This window comes from Mustelus asterias, unplaced genomic scaffold (genome assembly GCF_964213995.1).
Source record: "Mustelus asterias unplaced genomic scaffold, sMusAst1.hap1.1 HAP1_SCAFFOLD_4323, whole genome shotgun sequence".
Classification (NCBI taxonomy): Eukaryota; Metazoa; Chordata; class Chondrichthyes; order Carcharhiniformes; family Triakidae; genus Mustelus; species Mustelus asterias.
Window position 1 is genome coordinate 1 of NW_027594268.1, and position 13,440 is coordinate 13,440.

Below are 13,440 nucleotides of genomic sequence, written 5' to 3' on the forward strand. Positions count from 1 at the left end.
CATTAAAAAAAACAAGATTTTTCTAAAGGCAGTTTGTAAATATTGATGTGCAGTGGAACTTGGTGTACTCAATACAGTCAGCACGTAGATACAGCAAGCAATGTGGAAGGCAAACAGCATATTGGCCTTTATTGAAAAGGGATTGGGGTACGAGAATACAGAAGTCTTGCTACAGTTGTGCAGGATTTTAAGACCAGTACAGGGGTACTGAGTACAGTCTCAGTCTCCATATCAAGGAAAACATAGAGTCATAGAGGTTTACAGCATGGAAACAGGCCCTTCGGCTCAACTTGTCCATTCCTCCCAGTTTTTGTCGTTAAGCTAGTCCCAATTGCTCGTGTTTGGCCCATATCTCTCTCTACAGTCTTACCCATGTAACTGTCTAAATGCTTTTTAAAAGACAAAATTGTACCCGCCTCTTCTACTACCTCTGGCAGCTCGTTCCAGACACTCACCACCCTTTGTGGAAAAGAAATTGCCTTTTGTATCCTTAAGCCAATGCCCTCCAGTTTTAGATTCCCCTACCTTTGGGAAAAGATGCTAACTATCTACCTCATCTATGTACCTCATTATTTTATAGACCACAGATCACCCATAAGCCTTCTACGCTCCAGGAAAAAAAGTCCCAGTCTATCCAGCCTCTCCTTATAACTCAAACCATCTACTCCCAGTAGATATACTTGCATCAGAAGCAATACACCAAAAGTTAACTAGATTGATTCCTGGATTGTTCTGTGATGAGTGGCTGAGTAAATTGGGCCTATTCTCTGGAGTTCTCATTGAAACATACAAGATTCTGAAGGGGCTTAACAGGGTAGACTCAGAGGTTCTTTCCCCTGGTTGGGGAATCTGGAACATAGGTGCACAACTTCAGGGAAAGGGGTCAATCTTTGAGGATTCATTCAAAGGGTTGGGAATTTCTGGAATTCTCTACCCCAGATGGTTGCAGATGTTCCATCGTTGCAATATTTAAGGCTAAGATAGTCAGATCTTCAGACTCTCAGGAATCGAGAGCTATGGGGAATGGTTGGGAAAGTGGAGTTCAAGCCCCGGAGATCAACAATGATTGCATTGAATGGCAGAGTCAGCTAGAGGGACTGAATGGTGTACTACTATTCTTCCGTTCCTTGTCCACCCATCCAAACCTGTATTTGTTCATTATCCCTATATTTACAGCCAGGTCTTAAAGCCAGAGGGCTTGATCTTTTATAGATACTTAAAGTGGCAGGGAAGCAGAGAGATGGCTGTGTTAAAGGAATCATACTGCTCATCTGGCCCTCAGTTATGTAGTTCAGTCTTGGTGCCTAAACAAAACACTTCTGCTGAGACTAGTGCAACCAGTCTAGTTTATCACCTTACACTCCTGCAAGCGGAGTACTTTGAGAGTTTCAAATTTTACACCTTGAAATTTGTGTACTCAATAACCAAAGGTGTTTAATAAATTACAGATTCATTTATCTGCTGACAGCTGATATTCTTGAGTGCGCTGTGGGAACCTGGTGAGCTCAGTTAGCTGTTGAGTGAAGGAAAGACAGCCCATTCTCAGCGATTGGTATGGGTTCATATTCTCTTATAACGGGGTAACTGGAAAGTCGCCATCCGGGGCCAGGTCAGAATTCGACTGCATTCACCTCTCGACACTTTTACAATTCTTGGTGTATCAGATGCTACTTTCAGTGATGTTCAGCGTTGGTCCAAAGATACCAGTTACTAGGTGAACAAAACCATTAGTTAAATCTGCAGTAGTCATTAAATGGTTACTACCAGTATTTAGAGCAGCACCCACAGTTACGCTTGTGGGAAGGACAGATACAAATATTTCCATGATTTTGCTGACCTGAAGTTGATTGTCAAATATTTTGAGCAGCCAAACATTGAGAAACATTTTTGAGCAATTTGACTAGAAACTGTCCTGAAACACTAGTGAATATAGAGATGAAGATATTCTCGTAATTAAAAATAACTTTCCTCACAACAGACAAGAGATACTCTTGGGTGATTTGATGGGTTGTGATTTTTTTTCTGTTTTAATAATGTGTGCGGGTTAATATTTACAATATATAATGTTTACATTTTCAAGATAAAAATCCCAGGCATAGGACTTAAACATCACCTATTTACGTGCATACCCCACCAAGTGGGCTAGAAGTCTTTACATTTCACTATAAAAACTGTTAGAATTTTCCAGCCCCTCGCTCTGCACTGACTTTGCCGCTTTGTGCTGTACTGGGGATGTGAAAATTCCACCATTTGGTGGAATTCCAACTTGTATTTTCTGACTCCTACCTTCCATCAAACACCAAAGCTGGGAAGAGAGTCTCAAAGTCCAGAAAATCTCTGTCACAAGGCTGGGAGCAGCCTCTTGGGAGCCGCCGCACATCCCACCAAGAGAGGAAAAGGGGTAGAAAGTCCAGCTGCTTTATACTTAGTGGAATCAGGGGTGGAGAGAGCGGAGCCCAAGTTTCCATGGGGTTCAGTAGATCTGGGGTGGGGTTTGTAAAGAGGGGCCCTGAGTGGAGCAAAGGGGAGGTTGGAAGATGCACTGCTGAATGAGTTGAGGTGGTTTGGGAAGATGGGCTATTGTGAGTGAGTGGGCGGCGGGCGGGAGCGCTGGGGAATAGGGGTTGATGAGTAAGTTGGGGTTTTGGGAAGATGGGTTGTGGAGTGAGGGAGGGGGTTGGAAAGGGGTTAGTGAGTAGAGGAGGGGATTAAGACTAGCTGCTGAATGAGTGGGAGTTTTGGGGAAGGGGCTGTTAACTGGGGAGGGGGGTTGGGAAGAGGAGATAATTCCAGTTGTGTGTAGGAGGCAGGGGAGAGGGGCTTCACTGAAACCTCTATCACAAATGATAAAAAGGTGCTAAAATTACCTAATTCTTTGTTCCAAAAAAGTTTCAGACCTTTATGTCTCAGCCACTCCTCCCTGGGTTCCTTTCTAGAGGGATAGAATTGAAAAGCAGAGAGGTTTTGTTCAGTCTGTGTAGAACCATGGTTAGGTTATACCAGGAATACTGACAACTCTTGGACTTTCAGAAGGCTTTCAACAAGGTCCCAGCTAAGAAATTAGCCTGTAAAATTAAAGTGCATGGGATTGCTGGTAGTCGATTGAGATGGATAGAAAACTGGTTGGCAGACGGGAAACAAAGAGTAGGAATAAATATCACGGGGATCAGTGCTGGGACCCCAGCTATTCATTATATATATTGATTTAGATGAGGGAACTAAATGTAATATCTCCACATTTGCAAATGACACAAAGCTGGGTGGGAGAGTGAGCTGCAGGGATCATTCAATGTGATTTGGACAAGTTAAATAAGTGGACAAATGCATGGCATTATAATGTTGATAAATGTGTGGTTATCCACTTTGGTAGCAATAATAGGAAGGCAGATTATTATCCAAATGGCTATAGATTTGGAGAGGGGAATGTGCAATGAGACCTGGGTGTCCTTGTACACCTGTCACTGAAAGTAAGTATGCAGATGCAGCAGGCGGTGAAAAAGGCAAATAGAGGATTTGAGTGCAGGAGCAGGGATGTCTTGTTGCAATTATAAAGGGCTTTGGTGAGATCACATCTGGAATATTGTGTGCAGTTTTGGTCTCCTTATCTGAGGAAGGATGTTCTTGCTCGAGAGGGAGTGCAGAGAAAGTTCACCAGACTAATTCCTGGGATGGCAGGACATATGAGGAGAGATTGAGTCAGTTAGGATTGTATTCGCTGGAGTTTAAATGAATGAGGGGGGATCTCATTGAAACCAATAACATTCTAACAGGACCAGGCAGGGTAGGTGCAGGAGGAATGTTCCCGATGGTAGTGTGGGGTGGGGTGAGGGGTGTGGTGGGTGGGGGGTGGGGGGGGGTGGGTGGGGGTGGGGGGGGGTGGGTGGGGGTGGGGGGGGGGGGTGGGGTGGGTGTGGGGGGGGTGGGGTGGGGGGGGGGGTGGGGTGGGTGTGGGGGGGGTGGGGTGGGTGTGGGGGGGGTGGGGTGGGGGGGGGTTGTGCCCAGAACTAGAGGTCACAGTCTAAGGATGCAGGGTAAACATTTTAGGACTGTGATGAGGAGAATCTCTTCACCCAGAGAATGGTGAGCCTGTGGAATTCGTTACCACAGAAAGCAGTTGAGGCTAAAACGTATGTTTTCAAGAAACAGTTAGATATAGCACTTGGGGTGAAGGGGATCAAAGGATATGGGGGAAAGGTGGGAATAGGCTATTGAGTTGGATGGTCATAATGAAGGGCAGAGGAGGCTTGAAAGGCCGAATGGCCTCCTCCTGCTCCTATTTTCTATGTTTCTATTTGCGGTCTCCATGAAGTAAAAAGGACATAGAGGCACTGGAGATGATATGAGAGAGATTCACAAAGATAATTCCAGAACAGAGTATTTAATCACTGGGGAAGGCTGAACACTTTTCTCTTGGAAAAAGAGAAGACTAAATGATGACCTGATGAGAGTTTTTAAGATTAATAACCCGATAAGGATTTCATTATAAATTCTTTACCCAGCAAGTGGTGAGAAAGTGGAACTCACCATGACAGTGAGTGGTTGAAGTGAAGTGCATGAATGTATTTCATTCAGGGCAAGTTAGGTAGATACATGGGGGGAATAGAAGGACATGCTGATGGGGGAGGATGTTGAGGGGTGGCTGGAGGCTTATGTGGACTGACACCAATTGAGTTGACAGGCCTGACCTTGTGTTGTATACTCAGTGGACAGAGGCAAATGTATTTATTTTAGATCTACCTGTGCTGGTCAGAGAAACCCTTTGCTGTCCTGGATAAATGTCCTTCATCATCTTTTGTGGATCATTTCAGTGGAAATGTGTACTCACAGCGTCAAAGTCCATCAGCCCAATGGAAGCAAAGTTGAGAGACCAGCCAGGTCAGCAGAAAGAAACCCTCCACACCCCCACTTCATCAACTGTCAGAATGAGTATAGTTCAGTCCTAGATGTGATTACAAGCAACGATAGCAGCAGAATCCAACCCTATAATCACTTGTGAACTCGTTGGTGTGTCAGTAGGTTGGATAACTGAGTGAATCCCTTCCCACACTTGGCGCAGGTGAATGGCTTCTCCCCAGTGTGAACTCGCTGATGTCTCAGCAGGTGAGATGACTGAGTGAATCCCTTTCCACACTGGGAGCAGGAGAATGGCCTCTCTCCAGTGTGAATTCGCTGGTGTTTTAGCAGGTGTGATGACCGAGTAAATCCCTTCCCACACTTGGAGCAGGTGAATGGCCTCTCTCCAGTGTGCACTCGCTGGTGTGTATGCATGGAGGATGACTGTGTGAATCTCTTCCCACACACAGAGCAGGTGAACGGCCTCTCCCTGGTGTGAACACGCTGGTGAGTTAGCAGATGTGATGACTGAGTGAATCCCTTCCCACAGTCAGAACAGATAAACGGCCTCTCCCCGGTGTGAACTCGCTGGTGTATCAGCAAGGTGGATGAATCACCAAATCCCTTCCCACACTCGGAGCAGCTGAATGGTCTCTCCCCAGTGTGAACTCGCTGGTGTGTCAGTAAGTGTGTTGACTGAGTGAATGCCTTCCCACAGTCATAACAGGTAAACCGCCTCTCCCCGGTGTGAACACGCTGGTGTGTCAGCAGGTGTGATGACTGTGTGAATGCCTTCCCACAGTCAGAGCAGGTGAATGGCCTCTCCCCGGTGTGAACTCGCTGGTGTTTCTGCAGGGTGGATGATTGACTGAAATCCATCCCACAGTCAGAGCAGGTGAACGGTCTCTCCCCAGTGTGAACTCGCTGGTGTCTCAGCAAGTGGGATGAATCACTGAATCCCTTCCCACACTCAGAGCAGTTGAACGGCCTCTTTTCAGTATGAAGTAGCTGGTGTCTCAGCAAGTGTGATGACTGAGCGAATCCTTTCCCACATTCAGAGCAGGTGAACGGTCTCTCCCCAGTGTGAATGCGCTGATGAGATTCCAGCTCAGACGGGGAACGGAATCCTTTCCCACAGTTCCCACATTTCCACGGATTCTCCATGGTGCAAGTGTCTTTCGCACTTTCCAGTTTTGAGGATCAGTTGGAGCCTCGTCTGCACAGAACACGTGCACGGTCTCTCCCTGTGGTGTCTGCTGCAATCGTTAAAGCCCTTTCCACAGTCAGTAGACTGGAGCACTCTCACTTGGTGGGGTGTGTATCTTGGTTATTTTCCAGTCACAATGATGTTTAAAACCTTACAAAGGAGACAGAACTGACAAGCTTTTCTCCTTCTAAATTCAGAGCCGGTGATATTCGGGTGCCGATGAATTGAGTGACTGTCTGACCTTGTTGTGATATTTTGTTTGAGATTTCTGTCTGCAAATTCTGTGCTTTGAATAACCTGGAAAAGGAGTTTACAAAAGTTCTCACTGTCAGTACAGGATAGAAATTCAGAACAGACAATTTCAGTTTCTATGGAAAATTCTTTCCTCCCCCGTTCCCCAAAAATTGTAAATCTCCATTCTATACATACTCCCTCCATCCCCACTATGTTTTACCTAATATATGCCCTCGCAATTCTTCTGAAAGTGCCAATTCAAGGTGATCGGCAGATCCATGCTCAACACTTACTGTCCAGGTCTACAGACCGTAAAATATTCATGTACATAATATTCATTACCATATTACTTGATTTGAGATACACCTGGAACGTGAAGATACATTTTATTTAGGGAGCTGGAACTCACTGCCTATCAGGATGGAGGAAGCAGAGATGATGAATGATTTTGAATGGACGTTTGAAGGAAATAAATTTGCAGAGCTCTGTGGTGGGTCTGAGTAAATTTCTCTACAGCAAGTGGACTTGAGTTATCGAAGGACTCCTGTGTTATAGTATTGTTGTACAAGAATAGAAATAGTAATAAATGAATGCGAAAAGAATGTAAATAATCTATTTTGCACCAAAAAACAACATAAGACATATCCAAGTCCTTAATCACTATACTGTCTCCTTAAATGTTGGCCATCTCCAGGGGAAACCACTCCTTGAACTGTAAACATTGGTAAAGAGGCCACCCTTTTAGCCAGACAAATAGATGTGTCAAGCTGAGGAAGGAAAGGATGTCCATGCGTGAAGAGTAGAGAGTGGAGTCTGCACCCTGCCTGGAGTCACATGCTGCAAGTCAATAATTAAACCCAGAATGAAAGAGGAAGAGGGGAGAGTGTATTACTCACAGTTGTGGAATAGAGGGAAGGTTCAGTCAGTCTGGGACTAACTCACTCTCAGAGGGCACAAGCTCATGACCATTGGCACAAAGGTCGCGCTGGGATTGGTTGGAGGACCAGAGTGTTTCCGGTCCTCCCTATATCCCCATTGGTCAATAAGGGGGCCGCCTGGTAAGGGTCCGGAAGGAGTCGTTCTCCAACCAATCAGAGCGCGGTGAATGTGCTCCGCCCCCTCCAACTTGCACATGCGCAGTCCAGGGAACGCGCTTTGTGACGTCACCTCAGCTTGGACAATCAATGCGCAGGCGCGCCCCGCCCCGCCCCGCCCCCTCTGGCCAGCCCGCTGGAGCAGAGCGGCTCCGCACTCACTGATGATCCCCGTGTCCCCGCTAACGGCCCCGGCCAGAGCCTGCCTCCGCCCGGGAACCCCCGCCGCACTGCTCCTGCTCCGGACAGGTCAGTGAGTGGCGCGGCGTGGCGGCAGCTGGCCCTGTGCTCATGGTGCTGGAGCTGAGGCCGGCTGCATTGAAACAGCATCAGTGACCCTCAGCAATGTGAAAGCACCGGCCCTATTGTTCACACCTCACCCACTGGAACCGCGCCGGGGCTGGGGGATATAGAGGGGGATATGGGGGGGTGAGGAAGAATGGGGTGATGGGGATTGGGGAGGATGGATGGTGAGGGTTGGGGGTGGCTATGCTTGTTGTCCATAAGATGTTGCAAGAATTAGGCCATTTGGCCCATCGAGACTGCTCCACTATTCAACGAGATTATGTCTTATCTGACATGGCAATCCTCAACTCCACTTTGAGCAGCGGCTCTGACGAAGGATCATCTAGACTCCAAACATTGGCTCTACTCTCTCCCCACTGACGCTGTCAGAGCTGTTGAGATTTTCCAGCATTTTTCTGTTTTTGTCTGAACTCCACTTTCTTGCCTTACCTCCATAACCCTCAATTCCCTCACTGATTAAATCTGTCTATCTCAGCCTTGAAAATAATGAACGACCCACAGTAAAGAATTCCACAGATTCACTACCCTCTGAGAGAAGAAATTTCCCTTCTCTGTCTTACATGTGCCCACTTTCCAGGCTTTCAACACTGAATCATGCAACAGTGCAGCATGGAAAGAGGCCATTTAGCCCATCAGGTCAAAGTGCAAACCAGTTAGTCCAAGTCTTCCCCCCCCCCCCCCATTCTTTCCCCATATTCGTAAATTATTTATCCAATTCTCTATAGAAAGACCTTCTCTAGTGCAACTAGGGATGGCAATAAATGATATACAGATTAGGTGGATTGACCTTGCTAAATTGCCCCTTGGTGTCCCCAGGTGTGTAAGTTAGTGGGGTAAATATATGGGGTTACGGGGATAGGGTCTGGGTAAGATGTTCTTTCGGAGAGTCGGTGCAGACACAATGGGCTAAATGGCCTCCTTCTGTACTGTAGAGATTCTGTGATTCTCTGATTATTTGAAGCCCCCTTTATCAAATCTCTTCAAGGCTTTTCAGTTAAAACGAGACTAACGCGGCGTTTCACTGGGAGACCAGGGCTATTGGGGATTGCTGGCCTTGTCAGGGGAGCTCACATCCAATGATAGAATGAAATAAACAACTACTGATTGCTAGTTAGACCCATCAATAGAGGAAACTATTCAGAAACATTACAATAAATTGGTGGAACAAGAGAGGGAAGCATGTTTTATAGAAACTAGAATGATCTGTTCTGGATTTCTGTCGTGCATTGGCATTGATGACTGTTGTAAACTCCTTTTGCAGGGTGTTAGAATGTGAGGATTTGCAGACAGGAAACAAACCAAATGTCACGTCAATCAGACAGAGTCACTCGATTAATCAGGACCAGAATATCATCAGTCTTTACATGTCCAAGGAGAAATATTTGTCTGTTCTGTCTGTGGTCAAGTATTTCAGACATCAGTGTGACTGGAAAGCACCGATTCACACAGACATTAGAGTGAGTGATCCAATGTAGCCGCTGTGTAAAGACTTTAATGAGTTATGCAGCCTGACATCGCACCACACAGAGCAGAGAGAGACTGCATATGTGTTCTCTGAGTGGTGAGATTTAAACTGTTCATCGAATCTCAGGAGTCACAGGGACACCCATGCCATGGAGAAACCATGGAAATGTGGGGACTGTGGGAAGGGCTTTCGTTCCCCGTCTGAGCTGGAAACCCATCGACGCGTTCATACCGGGGAGCGGCCGTTCACCTGCTCTCAGTGCAGGAAACAATTCACCCAGTCATCCCACCTGCTGTTACACCAGCGAGTTCACACCGGGGAGAGGCCATTCACCTGCTCCCAGTGTGGGAATAGATTCACTGATTCATCCACCCTACGGAAGCACCAGCGAATTCACACTGGGGAGAGGCCGTTCACTTGCTCTGTGTGTGGGAAGGGATTCACTCAGTCCTCCAGCCTGCTCAGACACCATGGCAGTCACACCAATGAGAGACCTTTCAAATGCTCTGACTGTGGCAGTGGCTTCAAAAGTTCCCAGGAACTGATGGTCCACCAGCGCATTCACACTGAGGAGAGACCGTTCAGCTGCTCGCAATGCTCAAAGAGGTTTAGAAAATCATCTAATCTGCTAACCCACCAGCGGGTTCACACGGGCGAGAGGCCGTTCACCTGCTCTGTGTGTGAGAAGAGATTCACCCGGGTAGCGCACCTGCAAATTCACCAACGAGTTCACACTGGGGAGAGGCCATTCACCTGCTCTATCTGTGAGAAAAGATTCACTCAGTTATCCAGCCTGCAGACACACCAGCGAGTTCACAAGTGATTATAGGGTTTGGATTCTGTTATTGTTGCTGCTAGTCACATCCAGGACTGAACCATATTCATGCTGACACCTGGCCAGGTGGGAGGTTTGGAGGGTATCTTTTTCTAGCCTTTGTTTCCAGTGAGCTGATGCTCTTTGACGCTGTGAGTGTACATTTCCACTGAAATGATCTTCAAAAGATGAAGTACATTTATTTTATCATGGGTAGTAGATTGTGTTTTTCCAATCACCACTGGTAGATCTAAAATAAATACATTTGTTTTAGTTCTATTGCGTCTACAGCACAGGGCCTGGCCAGTTGACTTAATTGGTCTGTGTCAGTATTTGTACTCCACAAATTCTCCAACCACCCCTTTTCTTCCTCACCAATTAAGGGTCAGATTAACTATACCGAATAACCCAACACCAGTTGGAGAACAGGATTACACCCAGTGTCCATTATTAGAAGCAGCAGCGCCTGTTGGATGTCTTGTTTCATTGTACAGCTGAGAACTAGTCTACCCAGATATGTTTCTAAAGCATCATCCCAACAGAATGCCTGGGTAGCTATCAGCTGCTTGAATTATTGCTGCATTTTGGGATGCTGGCTTCCTTTTGGGTTGGTCATGCCTCCTGCAGGTTCACGTACTGTTGTTGCCATTCTCTCCTCCCTCTCACCTCGCTGGTTTCCATCCCCTGTTGACCCAGCTCCGAGTGCAGCAAAGGCAGGAGCACAGCGTCAAGGCATAGATCAGCCCTGAGCAGACTGAGTGACAGAGGAGGTCCAGGAAGCTGCTTGCCCCCCTCCTGTTCCTGTGTAACTGGCCCGAGGGGCTGAATGGCCTCCTGTTCCTGTGTAACTGGCCCAAGGGGCTGAATGGCCTCCTGTTCCTATGTAAAGTAAAATTTATTAGTCACAAGGAAGGCTTACATTAACACTGCAATGAAGTCACTGTGAAATTCCCCTAGTCACCACACTACAGTGCCTGTTCGGGTTGATGCACCTAACCAGCACGTCTTTCAGACTGTGGGAGGAAGCCAGAGCACCCGGAAGAAACCCATGCAGACTCGGGGAGAACGTGCAGACATAGGGAGAATGTGCAAACTCCGCACAGATAGTGACACAAGCCAGGAATCGGACCCGGGTCCCTTGCGCTGTGAGGCAGCAGTGCTAACCACTGTGCCACTGTGCCACCTGTGTAACTGGCCCAAGGGGCTGAATGGCCTCCTGTGAAACTGGCCCGAGGGGCTGAATGGCCTCCTGTGAAACTGGCCCGAGGGGCTGAATGACTTTCTGTGTAACAGACTTGAGAGGATAAATGGTCTTCTCCTGTTAATATGCATGGGTATTTTAATGGGGACTGTGACCAGTTCTAATGTTTCTCTCTTTTTCTGTCTTAAAAACTTGAATGAGTTTACATGAAGCTTTTCCATCTCAGATACTCATCAAACCTATTTAATGTACCCATTTTATTGATCTGATCCAGACTTTACTTGCTTACTAACTAAACACCTTATTACTCCCCCCTCCCCGTTGTTGGTAAACAGGGGATGTGCCAGATTAAACTGGCTTTCCTTCGGGTCCCTTACTCAGATAGCAAAAGGAAATTGAGTGGGCACTTGAGGGAAATAAGCTTGCACGGCCATAGGGATAGGCTGGAGATAAGACTGACTGGATTGCTCTACAGAGAACCTTCATGGATTTGATGGGCTGAATGGCCATTTTTTGTGCAGTAATAATTCTGACTCTATGCAAAGGCCATCCATCCCCCTTGCCCCTGGGAATCAGAGATTGAGAGGTGATCTGATTGTGGCCTTTAAAATGTGGAAAGAATTTGAATAGATAGATGGAGAGAAATGATTTCCCCTGGGATGGGGAGGGGTCCAGAACAAAGGAGCAGAATCTTAGAATTCGAGCCAGGCTAGTCTGGAGTAAATCAGGAAACACTTCTTCACACACACTGTGCTGGAAAAGGGGAAAATTCTCCCCACCTCCCCCGAAAGGCAGGAAAGGGTGGCACAGTGGTTAGCACTGCTTCCTCACAGCGGCAGGAACCCGGGTTCAATTCCAGCCTCAGGTGACTGTGTAGAGTTTGCACATTCTCTCCGTGTCTGCATGGGATTCCTCCGGGTGCTCCAGTTTCCTCCCACACTCCAAGGATGTATAGGTTAGGTGGATTATCCATGATAAATGTGTGGGGTTACATGGATAGGGCAGAGAGGTGGGCCTAGGTGGGATGTCCTTCGGAGAACTGGTGCAGACTCAATGGCCCAAATGGCCTCTTCGGCACTGTAGGGATTCAATGGAGAGTGGGGGAGGGGTGTCGCCACTTGGTACTTTCTAGACTGAGATAAATGGGATTTTTGATTCAAGAGTGAATTTAAGAATATGGAGCAAAGATGGGCAAATGGAATTGAGGTGTACAGATCAGTCATGAGCTGACTGGGCACTGGAGGGGCTGAATGATCATCTCCTGTTTCTAGTGTTCCTATACTTGTGACCTTGCCTGGTGCTGCTATTCCTAACTCTGTGTGTTTTCCTGCAGACCCATGCCCCAAGCCAGGGCTCACTTCCAGATTCCCACTGCCCTGTGTGTGAAGGAAATGCTTCTTTCAATTCACCCACTACTGCAGCGTTAATCCTTTCTTTAGTGTTGCTCAGTATCTCGTGGTGTGGATTTTCCCTCGCATGTTACTCTAGCATCATGGTAACATTATCACTTTATGGCATCGTTGCCTAGCAACCAACCTCCCTCAGCACTGCTTGTCATGGTCTTGAGACGTGCTCATCTTCTCCAACTGGCATTTATATAGCACCTTTAACACAGCAAAACATCCTAAGGCGTTTCATAAGAGCGATTTATCAAACAGATGTGACACTCGGCCATGTAAGGCTGGTGACCTGAAGCTTGGTCAAAGGAATAGGTTTTAAGGGCTGTCTTGAAGGAAAGAGAGGTTTCGGTGGTAATTCCACAGCTCACAGCCCAGGCAGCTGAAGGCAAAGACGCCAATGATGGAGTGATTAAAATCAGGGATGCTCAAGAGGCTGGAATAGGAGGAGCACTGATATTTCAGAAGGTGGTTGGGATGGAGGAGATTTCGGAGGTAGGGAGGAAGCAAGGCCACAGAGGGATTGAAAACAAGGATAATAATTTTAAACTCAAGGCATCTGGGGGCCAATGTAGGTTGGAAATTACAAGGGAGGATGATGGATGAGTTGATCGGAGTTAAGAAACCTGCTCCCACTAGAAGAATCATCAGTGCCAGTAGTGAAGAGAGGGAAAGCACCAGGGCTGCTGGAGAAATGGGATGCCTCGTGCAATAGATCTTTAAGGGAAGGGGAAAAAGAAAGTGTTTTACTCACAGACGTTGGACAGAGGAAGGTTTAGTGTGTGCGAAGCTAACTCTTTGTTCAGAGAGTGAGCAGAAGCTGCAGCAGCTTTACTGAGCGGTAATGAGCAGGTTAACAAGCTCATTGTCTGAATGCAGAAGTTGGGCA

The 13,440-nt window shown here is 47.0% G+C and overlaps 2 protein-coding genes across 3 annotated transcripts; one reads left to right on the forward strand and one right to left on the reverse strand.

Annotated features, from left to right (window-relative positions):
• Positions 1-104: 104 nt before the first annotated feature.
• LOC144491053 (uncharacterized) lies at positions 105-7,225 on the reverse strand. Of its 2 annotated transcripts, none has more exons than XM_078208729.1 (3): positions 7,171-7,225; positions 4,738-6,337; positions 105-1,710 (listed from the first exon to the last, which is right to left on the reverse strand). In XM_078208729.1, exon 2 carries the CDS (start codon positions 5,995-5,997, stop codon positions 4,987-4,989), a length of 1,011 nt encoding a protein of 336 aa, XP_078064855.1. In that variant the 5' UTR covers positions 5,998-6,337; positions 7,171-7,225; the 3' UTR covers positions 105-1,710; positions 4,738-4,986. The 2 variants fall into 2 exon arrangements, with proteins under 2 accessions (XP_078064855.1, XP_078064856.1); XM_078208730.1 differs by having other exon boundaries at positions 113-1,710; positions 4,826-6,337; positions 7,171-7,220.
• A 273-nt stretch (positions 7,226-7,498) lies between these two features.
• Positions 7,499-10,230, forward strand: LOC144491054 (uncharacterized). The gene is made up of 2 exons (XM_078208731.1): positions 7,499-7,617; positions 8,936-10,230. Exon 2 carries the CDS (start codon positions 9,288-9,290, stop codon positions 9,960-9,962), a length of 675 nt encoding a protein of 224 aa, XP_078064857.1. The 5' UTR covers positions 7,499-7,617; positions 8,936-9,287; the 3' UTR covers positions 9,963-10,230.
• Positions 10,231-13,440: the final 3,210 nt, after the last annotated feature.

Bases quoted from the DNA above. Each gene is read 5' to 3' on its own strand.
- LOC144491053 (XM_078208729.1), bottom strand. From the start codon at position 5,997: ATGGAGAATCCGTGGAAATGTGGGAACTGTGGGAAAGGATTCCGTTCC.
- LOC144491054 (XM_078208731.1), top strand. From the start codon at position 9,288: ATGGAGAAACCATGGAAATGTGGGGACTGTGGGAAGGGCTTTCGTTCC.